This window comes from Sinohyriopsis cumingii, chromosome 1 (assembly GCF_028554795.1).
Source record: "Sinohyriopsis cumingii isolate HCF-2022 chromosome 1, ASM2855479v2, whole genome shotgun sequence".
In the NCBI taxonomy this organism is placed as follows: Eukaryota; Metazoa; Mollusca; class Bivalvia; order Unionida; family Unionidae; genus Sinohyriopsis; species Sinohyriopsis cumingii.
In genome coordinates this window covers 117572341-117593132 of record NC_142961.1, presented here as the reverse complement: position 1 = coordinate 117593132, position 20792 = coordinate 117572341, and the positions used below count along the sequence as shown (strand labels likewise).

The 20792-nt window shown below is 35.8% G+C and overlaps 1 protein-coding gene across 4 annotated transcripts in view; it reads left to right on the top strand.

Annotated features, from left to right (window-relative positions):
- Window positions 1-20792, top strand: part of LOC149807722 (receptor-type tyrosine-protein phosphatase epsilon-like) — a 294518-nt gene that overhangs the window by 209784 nt on the left and 63942 nt on the right. For all 4 annotated transcript variants that reach the window (XM_089969775.1, XM_089969783.1, XM_089969765.1 and 1 more), the window contains 2 exons: window positions 7531-7679; window positions 15271-15406. In XM_089969775.1, the coding sequence (XP_089825901.1) occupies window positions 7531-7679; window positions 15271-15406 (285 nt within the window). The remainder of the gene's footprint in view (window positions 1-7530; window positions 7680-15270; window positions 15407-20792) is intronic.

The following is a 20792-nucleotide window of genomic DNA, read 5'->3' as shown; positions in this document are numbered from 1 at the left end:
GCGAATTATTTGCTGGTGTACCATTAAATGATTTTGATCTGATATTTGGCCAGCTGTAATATACTCGTAATTGCGCTAGTGCTATTTCTTTTACTGGAATTGCAGTAGGAAAATTAACACTAAATTCAGGATTAATTGAACTTACCGAGATCATCGTTATCTTTGGCGGAGTTGTGTTGGTCACGATCTGCTGGAGTAATTCTGTCATTATTGATACTTGTGTCTTTAATACCGATACCTTCGTCGTATATTTTGGTTATCATTGAAAATTCGAAATCAGATATAATTCCATCACTGAGACTCGCTGATAACAACGAGGATAATTTCGAGTATGCTACCGTCGCTGTATGTAATTTTATTTTGTAATCGGATAATTTTTCGTTCGTGACAGTACATATTTTTTTTGTGATGATATTAAGCACACCTGCAATAGTTGTTGCTGCTGAAATACAAATAGTTACAGCTACTGGTGCCATCGTTGTCAACGCTGATAATATGACACCGGTTCCAGCAACAACAGCGGATACTGAATAAACAATCACATCAACGATAACCAATCGTCGTCGATATTTTTTTACTTTTACTGTATATTGATCGACTTGATCTTTTAGCGCCGCCTGCCATTCACGCGCTTGATTGTATCTGTATTGTGCACCGTCCATATATATTTTTATGCAGTAACCAATTGAGGTGTTTCAGCTACAAATTCCAAACACCACCAGTAAGATGTTGCGGTTAATTCCTTATCAGCTGCTTCCAGAATAAATATTTCTTCGTTTGCGCTATTTAATACAACAGATACAACCCCGGAAAACCTGTCGGTGGAATGACGCCATGGAAACGTTGTAAATATTTCAAATTTTGCAGCACTAAACACAGACAGCCTGTACACGCCAGTGACTGTTGCGGTATATTTGATAGTATTATTTTGCTGCGACCATGTTGCAAATCCCGATGATACCGTGCATACGATGTTTGTGATATGCCCGGGAGTTATTCCAGCTGGAATTTTAATCAAATTTGTTTTATTGATAATCTCAGGAATTCCCGCTATGATGTCTAGCTGTGTTTGTTTGATCGTATCTAGGTTAGTTTTGATATCAACGAGTTTCATGTCAATGACGGGAGGAGTTCCAAAGAATTTATTTATGGCATCATCGGTTTTTTGAAAATTTCTTCGAAGTCTTACAAAACCGGTTACGTGAACATCATATTCGGCCCGCAGCGTGGATAGTTTTCCATCCACGTCGTCGACGTATAGTTTGTTTGCGACGTCGTTGTCAGATTTTGGAGCTGTTACAGCTACTATTTTGTTCCCGTTCATGCTAAGTTCACCTGTCATTGTGTCACCGGTGTTTCTCACGCGATTAGCAACACTTTTTGCAATTTCATCTCTGATGGTTTTAAGTGACATACTTGAATCTCCTATTCTACCACCGTCAGTAAACACAGGAATATTATCCGTAACTGCACCAAGTACTCGCCGGACTATATCATTCCATTTGATATTGCTGGTTTTTAGTTTACCATATCGATCTTGAAAAATAACAACTTCATCTGGGTCAACTCCAGCCAGGTTCATAATATCAGCGAGGTCATCCTTAGTCGCATACTTCGACAGATCAACGTCGGATTTTATTTTCTTACTAGTAGAAGATCTTCCGTAAATATCAACCATTATATAAAAATCTAAGATCTGTTTAAAACGCCTTACGCGCAACAAATCGGTTGCTTGTATAATCGTGCACGACTTTATGTGGCGGCCTGGATGATTTTGATATAGCGTCGAGTACATTAATTACTTCACGGCCGCATATTGGCGGATCTGTCATTGTTTGTGTGGGTAGCGTTGAATACCAAACTCTGGTTGTTGCGTGAAGTGGTGCGACATACTTGATAAATTCAACAGGTGGAGCTAACCCGTATGAATCAAAATAAACGATTCCACGTGGATCAACCGCGTATGATACCCAATGAGTACCAGGTCCAGAACGTTCATCGAGATTAATAATACCTGTTTCGAGTTTGTTTGGTTGTTTCGGTAATTGATCTCGCATAAAAACACCTCTAAAGGCAGATATTTTTAATTTTTTAGCAGCATCAAGTAAATCAAAATTTGATGCTGGAACGTCTAACGAAGTGATCCTGGAAGCCTTAGGCCTCTCCCCCAACGAGATCCTGGCAATCTTAAGCCGCGTCCCTTTTTTTTGTATCCTCGCCCTGTTGCTTTCTTTAGTGCCATTCCAGCAGCTGTTCCAACAGCACCTAACGCGGCTGCTTTTGCTACGGCTGGAGCAGCTGCAGCTATTAATGCCGGAATGGCCGCGAGAAGTGGAAATATACCACCGGTTTTAAACATGTCTTTGATGGCGCTCGGGGAGAGATGGAATTGAACTCCAGTTTTTGATTCCAGAGCTTTATTGAAATGTTTAATCTGATTATTTGTCAACGATAATTTGTTTGGACCACCACTAATATGATCTCGTTTTAGTGATATTTTAGTTCCGCATTTGTTGGCGGTTTTTGACTGAAGCTTTTTTACCTGACCGGGAGTCAGAGTAACATTAACATGACTATACGACATTTTTATATAAAATATATTTTTCTAAATAACACGATTAAATATTTTCCACTGGTGCATCAACAACTCTCATTCGACCACTACCACCTTCAAGTAACATGGCTTTGTCGCTAAGTATGACCGCGATCGCTCTGTAGAAGGCACCACCACCTGGTGGGTCAGTAACATGAGCTCGAAAGTGTATATCAACGACAGATTGTTTGGATAAATCAAGATGTTCTAGTGAAAAATAATAAATCGAATATAGACCTTTAAAATCTAATTGTGATATTTGCAAACCGGTATCTATATTTTGATCACGTCCCATGAATGACATTAAACGATGATATGCGCGCGCTACATGATTTTGTGCATAATTTAGTTGTATATTTTCTGTTGGTTCTTGATGTCCATTTATCCGTAAGGAAACTTCATTAAATCCAAGGTTATCAAATATCATATGTGAACGTTGTTGATCATTTATCCAGTCAATATTTTGCAGTGCAATAAAAATATGTCGTGGTGCAGAAACACCCTGTTGTGATGCTATATGCCATGTAAATAAACCATTAATATTGCTTTGAGCAGCATCTGTGGTTACTGTTAACCATGATAGCAATGATTTACCACCTTGATCCATAAAAGATAGTAATTTTTGTTCTTCAGTAATAGATGGTGTCATTACTGGCATCCACAATGAAAGTTTTGTTATATCTACTTTACCAGCATCAGCAACACCAGCACCTCGCCAGATTGCATCATTATCATCACCTTTTCTTACGAGCACAATTGTGTGTTTAGCTCCAAAGATTACCTTTCTAACATTTCTGCAAAATCCAAAGATGTGAGATAATGGAATTGCACACGAAAAATTTCTATTATCTCCCGACAGCGCTGCTCGGCGTGCTGCAAACCCTAAGTTGTAAGTCGGGGCAATATCTTTTATGATTTCAAATTCGCCTGCTGGTCTACCTTCACGGTCTGGGTTGGCAGCTTCTACCTGATTAGCAACAGCAGTATCCCGTGGTGTGAGTACCTTGATATACTGATTATGGTTAGCGTTGTCGGTGATATCTTTAGCGAACATCATTGTTGGACCAGCTGATCTTGTAAAGTCGTCAGAATATCTCGCCAGACCAATTATTGTTGTAGCAACATCAACATCCTTCTGAATTGATTCAATATTTTTTCCATCAATCATGTATGTGGCGCTATCAAACAGTGCCATAATTCCGTTGTTGACAAAACCAACACGCAAATTGGCACCATATGCCGTATCATCCCCCTTTACAAGTCTACCTTCTACTTCAATAAACGCTTCAGCGGGCAAGAAATATCTACTTGTATCATGAACCTGTAATTCGATTCTCCCTCGCTGATTTGGTAGTCTTGCGTCATAAGAATAAAACTGATAATCACGTATAGATTCATACTTAAGGACAGGTGCCTCCATATCAAATACTGGGTCTGATTCGCGCCTGAACATTTTTATTATAATTATCATTTTTCCAAATGATGATCATCGTCGACGAAGACCACTTCCTGCTATTAAATTTGCTGTTATATTTTTTTCCGCTTCTTCAGATATCGCCGCTAGTTTTTGATTTGCAGCCTGATTTATTATTTTACTTACGTCTGCGGGCATCACCTCAGTACTTGCCAGTTTCACCGGTGGTTGTTGTTTTCGTCGCAATAATCGTGCTAGTCTTTCCTTGATCGCCGAGAACGCCTTACCAGCAACATTGACAATTGCACCAGGAGCTTTATCACGAACAATATCAATAGCCTTCATCGATAATTGTTTTGCTACAGGTGCTACTTTTGGAGCTATCCTTGTAAATAATCCCTGAATAACATCACCAAGTCCATTTCCGTAAATAACACTATAGATTGGTAATCGTGAGTTTACCGCTCTGACCTGTGTGGGTTTACGATGATTATTATGTATTATCATCTTATTTTATTTACCATTTATCTAACAACTAGTCATCAACAAGTTCATCGATAAGTTCTTGGTAAACGCCGATATCCATGATACCACCTTGAAATAGTCGCCGACAAATATCAGCTGCTTCATTGGTTATTTCTGGTGAATTATTTCTGGCATGTTTTCCTCCTATGAGAACTTCTAACCGTGACACGTCATTGATGATATTATCAGGACAAACAAAATTATTTTCTCCTGGCACTGCAGTCAGAAAACCACTTCCTACAGCCCCAGGAGGATCATCGTCAGGATCTCTTTCTTCACCCAGTGAACGTAATTTTTTTCCTGTTTAGTTTTTTTCCCCATTTTTTTTTCACCATTTGCTTTACCCCTCTTGTCACCTGTTTTATTTTATCAAAAGGTGATTTCAACATCATCTCTTCCTGCGGTGAAGAAGATTGTTGTTGTTCTATTTGTTGCAGAGGTGGAGGAAGCTGATACTGGGAGGACTCTTCTTGTTCTGGTTGTTTCAGTCTCTCTCTGTAAAGTCTTTTTACTTCTTCTTCAAGACTTTTAAATTCTTGACCTTTAGCTTGTTTTTTATTGTAATATACGCGATATATCCATTTAATGAAATCATCATCACTTGTTTTTTTATGAAAGGGGTTTAAAAAATTAGATTTATCAGATATATTATCTAATATCATCTCAGGTAATTTCTCTCTTTCAGTATTTCTAATATCTTCAACAACTCCTTCGTTAAATCTTGCAATTAATTTTAAGTTTTCTCCTGCTGATTTGGATTTAGATGCAAGTTTTTTTCTCACATCGGCGACTTCAGTACGAAGTTTTCCAATACTTTCAAGTATTTCCTCACCAACAGGTGGAGGTTGAGCTGCAGCTATGTCAGTTGGAAGGTCTCGTAAAATCTTCTTTGCCTGTTTAGTTCTTCTTGCTATTTTTTCTGATACCGGAAGAAGATCTCCTTTGATGACAGTTGTAACTTTCTCAGTAGCTGCATTGACGGGTTTAAATAGTTTTTAGTTTCTTCTTCATACTCAACTTGTGCTTCTTGCTGCGCTTGCAGATTTTTTCTGAATGAGTCTCTGACAGGAAGAAATTTTTTAATTGCTTCTAATCGTTCTCAAGCTGTTCTTGCAGTATGAGATTCTGGATGTATCATTTTATTATAACATAATAATTTAATTAATATCAGCAGAAGGGGAGCAGCAGAGAGGGTGCGTCTACAATTCTGTTTGGGACAAACAATAATTGTAGACGTGGTATTGACCTCTATGAGTGGTCACTATTTTTTTTTGGTCAAACACAGGGTGACCACTCCCTTAAGTGGTCTGTTCACCCTCTCTGCTGCTCCCCCATCCCTTGATTTTCTTTGTAATGAGCCCCTGTAGAATTCTAGCCATATATCTTCTCCTCACACACACAAGTGACACACACACACACACACACACACACACCTATGTAAGATTTAATGTGTATTAGAATTTCTAAAAATGTAATATTTAATGTAAATTATATTTCCTAATGAGCTTGTGTAACTATTAACTCAATCACTTTATCTGGTAACTTAAAGAGCTAACAATTTCATAACAAATGGTTACAAAACTAAATGTTAGTTATAAAGTGAAACTTGCCATCAGCGATTTATTGTATTTCCACAAACAAACTATTCCCACCATTTATTGGTTTCATTGTTTGATTGGGCTGACAGCCTGATAGTAACAACCCCACCCCCCACTGCACAGCTTGAGTGTTGGTAGAATAACAGGAATCCCAGTTACTAAACTTAACAGTAAATAGAGATGCACTCACCGATAATAGCCAACTACTCTACAACATGAAATAATTAATTTGTCAGAAGAGTTTAAAAAATTATAAACAAGTGTAGTTTGTTATCTAAGATGTAGATAACTTTGATAATATCTGCAATAACTAAATTAAATGTCACTATAATACTATGCAGCATGCTTTTCGGTTAAACATTATAGCAACATAGACCCTAATCTCCCAGTGTATTATACAGGGGAAGATCAGGATCTATATTGTTTGATGTTGGACCCGACTTCATGTGAGTATATATACAGTATTAAAGACAGATAATGAATTTACATCAACACTGCTATTTCCTTAAATGTAGCAGTAATATGATAATCATGGATTTGTTGTTTTCAGAGGGCCTTCATTGTTTAGGAGACTATCGATCTTAGACTTACCATACTTCAAATTCACATCCGTTCACCTCTTGATGACACTAATATATCTGCAGTCCTCCCACTTGCTGCATTCACCTGTTGATGACACTAATATATCTACAGTCCTCCCACTTGCTGCATTTTGCTCTTGATTCTGCAGAAAACATGAGAAGCGGAGAGTGCAAGCACACAAATTCACTTGTGAACTCATAACAACTTCTTATGCCATATTTCTCAATGCATATATTCCATACTTGCTTGAAGTCTGAATTAAAAACATCAAATTATGTAAGACTTCAATTTAATTTTCTTAAGTGCTAAATTGTCCTTTCTCTGCATCTGCTTTCACTCCTCCATCTCCATATTATTCTTATTTTTTTTAAATAAAACTATATTAAACATTGAACCAAATGAAAATAATTATCTTCAGTACACAACTTTAATTTTCTAAACTTGTTGATTTACTTTTTAAATTATTTCATCTGTAAAGGGATTGCTAAGCATTAAGTTTAATTTGTTATTGCCCGAATCCCTCACTTGGGCTGGAGATGGAGACTAAATTAAACATTTTTGTTGCAAAATATTTTTAAATAAATCATTCTGGGTATGTTTACTTTTGTACAGAAATTACATTTGCTAACTTGTTTGTTTCACATTTGTTATATTCAGTGCATGTTTCACATTCAGTACAGAATAGTGCCATCCTTATTACAACTAGTTAACTTACCTTTCTGCTAATTCTCTCTGCATTCCTGAAAATTTTGCAATTTTTTTTATCTAATTAAGCTTTGAACTCCTCCATTGTTTTTGTGTTTTGTTTTACTTTTTAGGAAGGAACTTCCGAATTTCAGCTGGTAAAACATTTTGAGATGGTAGGCTTCAATGACGAGTTCACAGATCCCGGTTTTCTGTTGGATTGTAGAAGAAGAATTGTGAAGTTCATGTCCAAAGTCTCTGGTCCCATGCTAGTTCACTGCAGGTAAAGATATTGCACACTGTGAAGTTCATGCCCCAAATCTCGGGTCCAATACTAGTTCACGGCCAATGAAGAGAAGGCACACTTTGAAGTGCATGTCCAAAATCTCTGGCCTCATACTAGTTCACTGCAGATGAAGAGAAAGCACATTTAACCTTGAAATTGCTTGCACTTTTATTATAACCCCTAAGGCAATACTGGTAGCCATGATTTAGAAGGTAGTTATGATCAAATTTTGCTGGTATTCATGAATCTTAGTGTATTTAGATTGCATTAAATCAAATCTTGGTGTTAGATTATATCTGAAAAAATTTCAGTGTAGTAAGTTTGTATCAAAATGCATCATACCATAGCTATATTAATTAAATGTGGAGTTTTTTTCTTTCTAAAAATATATTTTTAATGTTGCTTTAACAGTTTTAATCATATCACTATGTTGTCTGCATTGTGGCACTGGGGCATCATGCTGCAGACATGTAGCATCATGTCCCATCAACTCACATTATCTTGACACTAGGCCAACCAGTCCTAACCTCTTAATGCTGAGCAGCAAACAAATCAACTGTATATACCATATTTATAAGTCTCTGGTATGACTTGGCTGGGCTTCAAACCTGCAACCTTCAGCATCTAAGGTGGATGCTCTAGCACCATAGGCCACTGGAGCAGTCACATTATATTAATAATCCCTAATTAGATTGTGTAAATGGATCCTTGTGTTGTTCGATCATGTAAATGGATATTTAAATGGATCCTGGTGTTGTTGCATTGCGTAAATGGATCCTTGTGTTGTTAAACTGTGTAAATGAATCCTTGTGTTGTTGGATTGTGTAAATAAATCCTTGTCTTGTTAGACTGTGTAAATGAATCCTTTTTTGTTAGACTGTAAATAAATCTTTGTGTTCTTAGATTGTGTAAATGAATCCTTGTGTTGTTAGACTGTGTAAATTAATCCTTTTTTGTTAGACTGTAAATGAATCATTGTGTTGTTATACTGTGTAAATGAATCATTGTGTTGTTAGACTGTGTAAATGGATCCTTGTGTTATTTGATCATGTAAATTGATATTTAAATGGATCCTGGTGTTGTTGCATTGCATAAATGGATCCTTGTGTTGTTAGACTGTGTAAATGAATTCTTGTGTTGTTAGATTGTTTAAATGAATCCTTGTCTTGTTAGACTGTGTAAATGAATCCTTTTTTGTTAGACTGTAAATGAATCAGTGTGTTGTTAGATGGTAAATGAATCATTGTGTTGTTAGACTGTGTAAATGAATCATTGTGTTGTTAGACTGTAAATGAATCATTGTGTTGCTAGACTGTGTAAATAAATCCTTTTTTGTTAGACTGTAAATGAATCATTGTGTTGTTAGACTGTGTAAATGAATCATTGTATTGTTAGACTGTGTAAATGAATCATTGTGTTGTTAGACTGTAAATGAATCCTTGTGTTCTTAGATTGTGTAAATGAATCCTTGTGTTGTTAGACTGCATAAATGAATCCTTGTGTTGTTAGACTGTGTAAATTAATCCATTTTTGTTAGATTGTAAATGAATCATTGTGTTGTTAGACTGTGTAAATGAATCATTGTGTTGTTAGACTGTGTAAATGGATCCTTGTGTTATTTGATCATGTAAATAGATATTTAAATGGATCCTGGTGTTGTTGCATTGCATAAATGGATCCTTGTGTTGTTAGACTGTGTAAATGAATCCTTGTGTTGTTAGATTGTTTAAATGAATCCTTGTCTTGTTAGACTGTGTAAATGAATCCTTTTTTGTTAGACTGTAAATGAATCAGTGTGTTGTTAGATGGTAAATGAATCATTGTGTTGTTAGACTGTGTAAATGAATCATTGTGTTGTTAGACTGTAAATGAATCATTGTGTTGCTAGACTGTGTAAATAAATCCTTTTTTGTTAGACTGTAAATGAATCATTGTGTTGTTAGACTGTGTAAATGAATCATTGTATTGTTAGACTGTGTAAATGAATCATTGTGTTGTTAGACTGTAAATGAATCCTTGTGTTCTTAGATTGTGTAAATGAATCCTTGTGTTGTTAGACTGCATAAATGAATCCTTGTGTTGTTAGACTGTGTAAATTAATCCATTTTTGTTAGATTGTAAATGAATCATTGTGTTGTTAGACTGTGTAAATGAATCATTGTGTTGTTAGACTGTAAATGAATCCTTGTGTTCTTAGATTGTGTAAATGAATCCTTGTGTTGTTAGACTGCATAAATGAATCCTTGTGTTGTTAGACTGTGTAAATTAATCCTTTTTTGTTAGATTGTAAATGAATCATTGTGTTGTTAGACTGTGTAAATGAATCATTGTGTTGTTAGACTGTGTAAATGGATCCTTGTGTTATTTGATCATGTAAATAGATATTTAAATGGATCCTGGTGTTGTTGCATTGCATAAATGGATCCTTGTGTTATTAGACTGTGTAAATGAATCCTTGTGTTGTTGGATTGTGTAAATGAATCCTTGTCTTGTTAGACTGTGTAAATGAATCCTTTTTTGTTAGACTGTAAATGAATCATTGTGTTGTTAGACTGTAAATGAATCATTGTGTTGTTAGACTGTGTAAATGAATCATTGTGTTATTAGACTGTGTAAATCAATTCTTGTGTTGTTGGATTGTGTAAATGAATCATTGTATTGTTATACTGTGTAAATCAATCCTTGTGTTGTCAGACTGTGTAAATGAATCCTTTTGTTGTTAGACTGTCTATGAATCCTTGTGTTGTTAGATTGTGTAAATGAATCCTTGTTGTTAGACTGTGTAAATGAATCCTTGTATTGTTTGTTGGATTGTATAAATTGTTCCTTGTGATGTTAGATTGTGTAAATGAATCCTTGTGATGTTAGATTGTGTAAATGGATCCTTGTGTTGTTAGATTATGTATATGTCATGTTTAACTTGATTTATAGCCTGTGTGACTTGTGATATGCCATGCTTAAACTGATTTAGGACCTGAGTAACTTGTGATATGTCATGCTTATACTGATTTAGGGCCTGTGTGATTTGTGATATGTCATGCTTAAACTGATTTAGGACCTGAGTAACTTGTGATATGTCATGTTTAAATTGATTTAGGGCCTGAGTAACTTGTGATATGTCATGCTTAACTTGATTTAGGGCCTGTGTGACTTGTGATATGTCATGCTTAAATTGATTTAGGGCCTGAGTAACTTGTGATATGTCATGTTTAAATTGATTTAGGGCCTGAGTAACTTGTGATATGTCATGTTTAACTTGATTTAGGGCCTGTCTGACTTGTGATATGTCATGCTTAAATTGATTTAGGGCCTGAGTAACTTGTGATATGTCATGTTTAAATTGATTTAGGGCCTGAGTAACTTGTGATATGTCATGTTTAAATTGATTTAGGGCCTGTCTGACTTGTGATATGTCATGCTTAAACTGCTTTAGGGCCTGAGTAACTTGTGATATGTCATGCTTAAATTGATTTAGGGCCTGAGTAACTTGTGATATGTCATGTTTAACTTGATTTAGGGCCTGTGTGACTTGTGATATGTCATGCTTAAACTGATTTAGGGCCTGAGTAACTTGTGATATATCATGCTTAAATTGATTTAGGGCCTGTGTGACTTGTGATATGTCATGCTTAAACTGATTTAGGGCCTGTTTAACTTGTGATATGTCATGCTTAAATTGATTTAGGACCTGTGTAACTTGTGATATGTCATGTTTAACTTGATTTAGGGCCTGTGTGACTTGTGATATGTCATGCTTAAATTGATTTAGGGCCTGAGTAACTTGTGATATATCATGCTTAAATTGATTTAGGGCCTGAATAACCTGTGATATGTCATGCTTAAATTGATTTAGGGCCTGAGTAACTTGTGATATATCATGCTTAAATTGATTTAGGGCCTGTGTGACTTGTGATATGTCATGCTTAAATTGATTTAGGGCCTGTGTGACTTGTGATACAGCATGATCATTAGAAGAATTATGTCTAGTATATGTGATCTCTGTATTATATTTACTATTTTGTCTAGTATATGTGATCTCTGTATTATATTTACTACCTTGGAAAATATCATGACTCCAGAAAACATCTGCCTCAGCTGTTTCAGAAAACGTAACAGTCATAATCAATATAAGTATTGCAACCTCATTTATCTCCAAAATATGGAACACTGCAAAAGTAATGACTATTCACAAATCCATCTTAAGGAAGACAAATATAAGTACTGCCCTATTTCAATATTACCAAATTTGTCGAAATTCATTGAAAGACATGTCTGACATATTCATGTCATACTTAACAAAACACTCACTGCTACACCTGTAATGTTATTTGTTATTGAAGAATAACTGCCAAAGTGTTCTACACTATTTATTAAATACAAGACATTAATACAGCTAGGAAGGGGAGTAAAGACTGCCCTGAGAGTATTTTTCCCATGGAACATAAACCCTAGTGAATGTATAACATAAACCAGCTGTTGGTGTGTATCAGTTCTAATCCAGTGTGGAATATCTGATTACTTTTACTGTCAAGTGATATTACAAAGCTAATTAGATTAAGGCTTACACTTCATACCCTAATCAAACAGGCTTTAGAAAGAATCACTGTAAGACTGCCTTCATCTTCCACTGTGAAAAATTTCTTCAAGCATTTGATCAAGGTACAAAAGCAGGATCTGTATTTATAGATCAGGAAAGCATTTGACAAGGGGAATTGAGATACCATTTTGGTCAAGTTGAATATTTACCAATCTGATGACAGCAAAACTAAATGGTTTACCTACTTCCTATTTAAATGAGAGAACATGAAATTTTAATATAAATGACATTTTATGAACATGGAACAATTACATATGGTGTCCCACAAGGCTCATTTCTTGGTCTAATACTATTTATATTATTCATTAATGACTTACCCCATTTATTGGGGGGGGGCTCAGTTTCATCTACAGATCTCTATGCATATGATGCAACATTATTGGACATCCAAAACACAAGGCATGAGTTGGAAATTTCTGTATAGGTTACTCAAAATAATCTGGTGCAAATGTAATATCTCAGAATGGCATGAAAGGACAAATCTTGATGGCAATGAACTATGAGATGGAAAGATAGAAATTTGCAAATGGTTGGTCATGATAGACTACTTGGTGTTTTGGTAGATAATAACCTATCATGGACTGAACATATCAAACACATCAGTAAAAAAAGTAAATTTAAGTTTATGGCTTCTCAGTAGGATAAGACATTTGTTCCCAGAAAGGACCAGGAAACTATTTTCTAACAGTTACATACAACCGTATTTAGATTACTGTAATACTGTATCATCATCATGATCAACAATCCCAGAAGTCATTGGGGCACCACAGATGACTTTACAACCAATCTTCCCCATCTTTCCCTGTTCTCTACTGCCCTTTGGGAATCTCCAAACCCCACGTCTGTCCACTCTTTAATGTTGTCTTCCTTCCTCTTTTTCTGTCTGCCTCTTCTTCTGTACCCCTGCACTATGCCTTGCAAGATTGTTTTTACCATTCGAGATGATCTTGAGACATGACCATACCACTTCAATATTTATTTTTTTATAGTGGTCAAGAGGTCTTCATACGGTCCAATGGATTGTTGAATCCTGCTGTGGACCTCTTTTGTTTGTTACTTGGTCAATGTATGAGATGTCCAATATCTCGTGGTAGCATCTCATTTCAAGGGTTTGAATCCTTCTTTGTAGATCTGATATGAGCGTTCATGTTTCCAAAGCATACAGACAAATGGATATGACAATCAAGCGCATCGGCTTTGGTGATCTTCCATATCGTTCTCAAACCTGTTATTGATGCTGTTGTCTGTAATGGGCATTCAAATGATACAAACATAGCGGAGCAGGTGTGTCTTCAAAAAATAGAATTCAGGCTAATATCAGACCAAACAGAAAAACAGGCTAAACTTGACTGATAAGTTATAAATAGTGCCTTTTGAAAACCAAATCCATTTGAGAAAAACTAAGTTAATGTTCAAGATATCCCAAAACAGTGCTCCTATTAAGTTGCAATTAGAGTACAGCAGTCTGGAAACACTTCCCACCTGAGATCTAAATCTGCCAATGGTATAAAATTACCAAAATTGTTGCGCATTTGCATAATAATATCAATGTGTTCCTTTGTATGAGGGCCTCAAGGTAGATTTGTTATTGAGCATCTGTGTCACCCTCTTTAAATGAGGTCATTTTATTGCTGTTATTATTATTATTATTATTTAAAGTACTTAACTGTACAAAAAATGAGGTCACTGTGACTTAATTTGCACACTTGATTGACTTGTGTAAAAATGTTCAGTGTTTATTCATTTAACTACTGATTATCTTGGATCTTTGACTCAATTTCATCTACAGATCAAACTGGCATGTAAATTCATCTCAATGAAAATAACTTGACTATACCAAAACTAGGTAAGTGTGACTTAATTTTTATATTTGAGTGACTTTTGTACTTTCTGCTGTTTGATTGTTATACCCTCAATATCTTGGATCCTATTTCATCTACACTAAATGAAAATTGGTATTTAGGTACATCTCAATGAAAGTAACTAAACAGATCCCAATACTAGATCACAGAGACCTAATTTACACATGCAAGTGACATTTATGTTTTGAGGTTCTTGTTTCTTAAACCCTCAGTATCTTGGATCTCAGATCTCTATCTTTTCAAGCAGGAGGTTTATTAAAGCTTTTAAAGAATTGAGACCACCAGACAGTTTTTTTATATCTAATTTGCCTTTTCTAACATTCATTTAAATAAGAAAATAATGAAAGTTCACAAGGAGGATTAGTTCCACAAAAAATTAATTGTGTCACCCTCTATAAACACCGCCATTAATGTTACTATTAACAACATCAAAGCTATTAATTTTTTTCATCATTTCTACACTTTCGTTGTGACACTAATGAAGCACTGGTCTGTACCTGACAGGTACATAATATTCATTCAAAACAGGTGTTCCAGTTTAAATGGGTAGATAGAGATAAACCATATTTCACCTATACAAGTATTCACTGACTTTTGACTTACATGAATTTCACTTTAATAATATGAATTCAATTTAATATTTTTAGTGAAGACAAAAAAGACAAAACAAATTATTTGTCTGAAAAAAAAAAAAATTAGGATTTATGAATAGGTAAAATGAATGGTATTACAGTTAACTGAATTACAAAATTCTTCAATTAAAATTAAAGGCAGTGAAACCAAAAAATTTGAATTGCACGATCTTGAGTATGCAACCGCCCTTGGGATCATAACTATCTTGTGCATCATGGATAGATGTAGTTATTGAATATTGGTATGTAGAAACATCCCAATGAAAGTAACTCAGCTATACCAAAAATAGGTCATGGTGACCTAATTTAAAATGAAAGTAACTAAGCCATACCAAAATTAGGTCATAGTGACCAAATTTGAGCTTACATTTTCAGTTGTAATTTTTCATACCATCAATATCTTAGACTCATTGCCAATTTCATTTTCTTGCCAATCTTGTGATTTACATAAATATTTTGGCAGGATATAGCATAAAACCATTCTTTCCTTTTTTCAGATGCGGTGGTGGAAAAACTGCTGTTTTCATTGCCTTAGATTACTGCATGAAGCAGTTGGAAAATGAAGGTTTTGTAGATGTTTATAGCGCAGTTTTGCATCTCCGAAAATTTCACAAAAATATGGTGCGAGCCTTGGTAAGTTTCAAGAAATGGTACCAATTAATGCACGTTTTATTTTTGTATTTGATACTCTTGAATTCTTGTAAAATAAATGATGAAACTATATTCCAGGAATGGTAAAAAAAATACATTGCATACTCACTATATGAAGGGTATTTGCTGTGGTCATTGACTTATTCTGTTACGGAGATTATCATAAGTACAAGAACAAAAAATTTCATGAAAAAAGAAATGAAGAACATTAAATAAAAACCAATGAAAATAATTGCATAACAATTGTGAATTTATCTATATTGGCACATCTCTCCCTCATTAATTACCATATGTACTCACTTATAAGATGAGTCCAACTGCAATGACTGCAATCTGTCATCGCATAATGCACAGGCAGGTTAGGGTCTGTGCAGTTTGTTAGGAGTAATCAATAGAACAAGCAACATAGACCCACATTTGCAGGCACATTATGTTATGATAGATCAGGATCTTTTCAGTTTTACTTGACTTAAAAGCAAGTATATACGGTCATCCATGCCTAGATAATTTGTTAACCCCCTTATAATAGAACAAAAGCTTTGTTTTTGTTTGCAGCACCAATGAGGTACTTTACTCCAAATGCCTTGGCACTAAATAACCAAAACTGAACAGAATCTGGTCATTTCACTGTATGAGTTCTTATAATATCTTGTTGGGTCATAAATAAAAATGGTGCCTCTATAATGTAACATCAAACTCTTGCAAATCTACCATTGCTACATGGTTCTCTTCCTGGATATGTTTTATTGGTCCTAAATGAATATGGTGCTTACCTAACATCCAATATGGCTGACATGGTTGCCATATTCAAACTGTCATTGCTACTTCTCCAAAAATGATCGCTACAGTGGCATGGGTTTTCAGTAGAAGACTTATTATGATGTCAAGCTGGTCCTAAGCAAAATTGGTGCCAAACTGACACATGTCCACTATGGCATCATTTAAGACCTGAGGTTTTCACTGAAAGATTCCTTATGCTATGTAGTTAGTCCTAAGTGAAATTGGTGATGATCAGACTTCCATGGTGATGCTCTTAAAGATGTACATGTAGCTACTTAAAGATATACATGTAGCTACTTAAAGATGTACATGTAGCTACTTAAAGCTATACATGTAGCCACTTAAAGATGTACATGTAGCCACTTAAAGATGTACATGTAGCTACTTAAAAATGTACATGTAGCTACTTAAAGATGTACATGTAGCTACTTAAAGATGTACATGTAGCCACTTAAAGATGTACATGTAGCTACTTAAAGATGTACATGTAGCTACTTAAAGCTATACATGTAGCCACTTAAAGATGTACATGTAGCTACTTAAAGATGTACATGTAGCTACTTAAAGATATACATGTAGCCACTTAAAGATGTACATGTAGCTACTTAAAGATATACATGTAGCTACTTAAAGCTATACATGTAGCTACTTAAAGATGTACATGTAGCTACTTAAAGATGTACATGTAGCTACTTCTTCTGAATAGACTGTCTTATAGACATCATATTTTAATTGAAAATTGAAAAGAGTGTTAATCAAACCTCCAACATGATGGTCATGGTGGCCATCTTGAAAATATTACAATTGTTCCTCTTTTACTGGATGTTCATAAAGCCTTGGGGATTGTTTTCACTGCAACACCTCCCCCATATGATATGCAGTTGTTGTCTTAACACAATGCAGATATCTTAAACCAATGACAGTCATTTGAATGGATTGTCTTAATGACTTTTAAAATACTTTTTCTTGCAAAATGTGTGTTGTTCCTTATTAAAATGATGCTGATACAACATCCATAAAGGACATCTTGATGTAAGATGCATTCCACTTGTGCACCTGGCTTAGGACATGCATAGAATGGTCATTTTTAAGGACACCATGCTGTAAAGGCATTATGCCTTGATTGTCATCAAAGAAATTTGCTTGTAGCAAGTGTCTACTGTATGAGTGGTCTCCCTTCAATAGTTAATTTGAATCTTAGTGTTACACTATCCATTCCATAATTTATTAAATTCCACGTCAGTAATCTTTTCTTCCTTTCAGAATTCAGTTCATTAAGGGACGTAAGAGATGCCTTGTATATCCAACCCTTATGGGACTATCTTTAAAGAGCAGAGATGGGCTAGTGTATTCCTTTCTATCTATCAAACATAGAATGACATACGATCAGTGAATTCATGTTGTTATTGTCACTGTTTCCTTCAACATGTTGTATTAATAATGCCAGCACTCTTGCATTCAACTGTAATTACATGTGGCTGCATTTTTTCCCCAATAAAAGGTTACAGCAAGAATCAGAAGGAAAAGGACAGGTAAAATGGGTCCTCCATTGTTAACTCATGCACACACTTAGTATACACTTACTACAACCAGGTATGCATGACCTGAAATATATTGTAATTATTTCATTTTTCAGAATATGTTCAAGACAGTCTGTATGGAAGCGTGGCCACAAGAATGGCCTATGGGACATTCATCCAGACTGCATCTGTTGCCTTAAATGCAGACAAAATCCATTATACACTTTACAGATTATGAATATCTGAAACCTGGAAACTGGCAATATCCAGCTGCATCTATGGGTGGTTGAGGAAAATTTCCTTTCCATCATCATCTGAGCCTTGGGAACTCTGTGAGAGCTTATAGCTTGTCCACTTGGAAGAGCACTTTAGGGTCTCAGGAACTTATGGGACCAGCTTCTTGGGTGGTCTGTGGGGTCCTTCCAAAAGGAGGGACTGAAACATTCGAGGAATTGATCTCCTTCCCCCATCCCTCCCAAAATGGAAGAGATGTTGGATAATCTTCACATTCACGGTAGTGTGTTGATCTCTCCTGCTTGGGACGTGGTGCACTACACAAAGATATGCAACAGAATGATGCTTCCTCATGTTAGGGAAGTGGTGCACCACACACCTCATCTTCAGGGATGTGGTGCACCACATATGCAATGTCCAGGGAAGTGAGTTACTCCATCCCACATGGGAGTAGTGAACTCCAGCATACCTGTAAACTCTCACATCTGGAGAAAAAAACTCCTGATTTTTGGGGTCATTCCATGGCTACCTCCAGATTTCAGAATATGTCCAGAGTTTTTCAGAGAACTCCCAATTTATTACATTTCATTTGTTGATTTTCATATCTCCTAAATCCTACTTCAATAAATATATCTTATGCACACCAAAAAAGCCATGTTCTATTTTCTCACCTGCAAATATTGTTGAGTCAAAATAATTATCACACTACAAAGAATTTTTTCTTCAGCAAATAGAATGTTAAGTTTAAACATTATTCACATAAATTTAAGAATTTTTGTAAAATCAGAAAATAAACCAAGACAAAAAATAAACCACAACAAAAAACTTGTCAGCTATTAGTTTCAATCCCAAGAATGATGACAATGATGCTGTAGCATCTCCATACCCATGAAAGAAATTGATACGAGTGAACGCCTAGCATTACTGTACATATTTACAAACGTTAATTACCATCATTAAATTAAAAGAAGGAATGAAGAAAAATACCACGTAGTTTAAGTGCCCCAAAAAAACTAACAGAATAAATCTGTTATTTAGTAAACATTGTTAAATTCCTATTGTGTTGAGAATAAGTAAATAAGGTGGGATATAAAATGTGGGAAAAACAGTTGTATGGTAGCTTCAGACACCACTAGTTTCAACAAAATAAGGCATTGTTTATTTGCCAATCAGTTGCTGGTGCTTTCATAATACACATAATACACAATAAAGCATGGTTTCTTTGAATTATATCTGAGGGCCAGTCCTTTTCATTAGATAATTGCAATTATAAAGGGTTACCCATTAATTAGTCATGCTGTCTTTCTCCTTTCGTTATTGTGCAATTTGGCCACAAGTGACCAGAATATGCAAACAAGACAGGTTCTGGGGTAAAATAGGGTGAGTCACAGGGAGAAATGGGACATCTTTTGAGAATTTCATGACTATTGGATCCAGTTGGTTAATATTTATTAAAAATGAGGCTTACAAATGCTGTGAAAAACTTCCCGATTTTAGATCCCAACATCCCTATTTTTTGTTCAGTCTCCCTACTTGTCCTTTGAAAAGTTGACAGGTATGCACTGCAAAACATTTTAAGGGTAGTGTTTCGTGCCCCTCAGATGGGAAGGATCGGTACTGCAGTATTCTTTGACTATCACTGAGTGACCTCATGGTATGGGGTATGCTGAATTACAGGACATGACACATAGTGCTCATATACCCTCTCCACAACTGAGTAACATGGAGATGCCCAGCCAATCAGAGTATGCGAGACAATGATGATGATGCCTGTTCTATCATCATGGATTCCAATGAGTTTGGGGTAGAAACAGCACCACTGACACCTCCCACTGAGTCAACCCCTTCATCTCAGTTGGATGACCAGGACGAGATCTGATTTTTTATATAAGGCGGTAAATAAAGTCTACTGCCTCTTACCCCAGGATTTGTGCTCAAATTTATCTGGCAGAGTCCAAGGATATCCTTTCCATTCGGAACAACTCTCAAGGGTGTACCATGAGCCAGACCTCTTATTTCTTCCTCATTTTCCTTTGATCAAAGAAATCTCTAAGGTTCCTGGTTGAGATCCTGGTTTTCACTGCCATTTAGTGGGTATAATTCCATGAAGTGGAATACTAAATGTCCCCAACTGGATGCTGGTTTGATCAAAGTTTTTATTTCAACGGGAGCCTGGGCATGCCTTCCTATCCAAACAGTTGATGCAGTCAAACATAAAGCCACATTATTCATCACCATAGCTTCACATTGCCACACTGTGGCATCGACTATAGTTCAGTATTCTTCTAGACCTGTTGATCAATTGACTGAGGTCTCTATTAATAGGAGGGATCTTCTGTCACATCACCTAGATGTCCTCTGTAACTTCTGCTGCTGATTTCCTTTTGTTCCTGTTTGAAAACAAACATGTTCAGGATCCACTATCAATTGCTATCAAGCTGCCATCTCAAACACACTTAAATTCTCTTAGGGCACAATCACTGGTTCAGATTCACATATTGTTGATTTTATTTTGAGCTGCAGAGACCTGTTTCCCACTTTCTTACTCCTAGATGGAATCTTACTTGTCATATAAAAAAAAAAAACTATGAACCATTGAGCGAGGATCTCATGCTCAAGACTGCTTTTTACTTGCTCAAGGATCTGCAAGTAAAATGTTGTGAGATTCATGCCTTGTCTATTGACACTGACTGTCTCATGTTTTATTTAAATTATGATTCCGTTTCTCTCTTTTATCCGGATCACTGCCATCTCACCTCTGTCTGCGTGGGTTCGAGTCTAGGATTTGGCCAATGTGGGTTTGTGAGAAAGCTTGCCAGTAGCTTCTCGTGGGT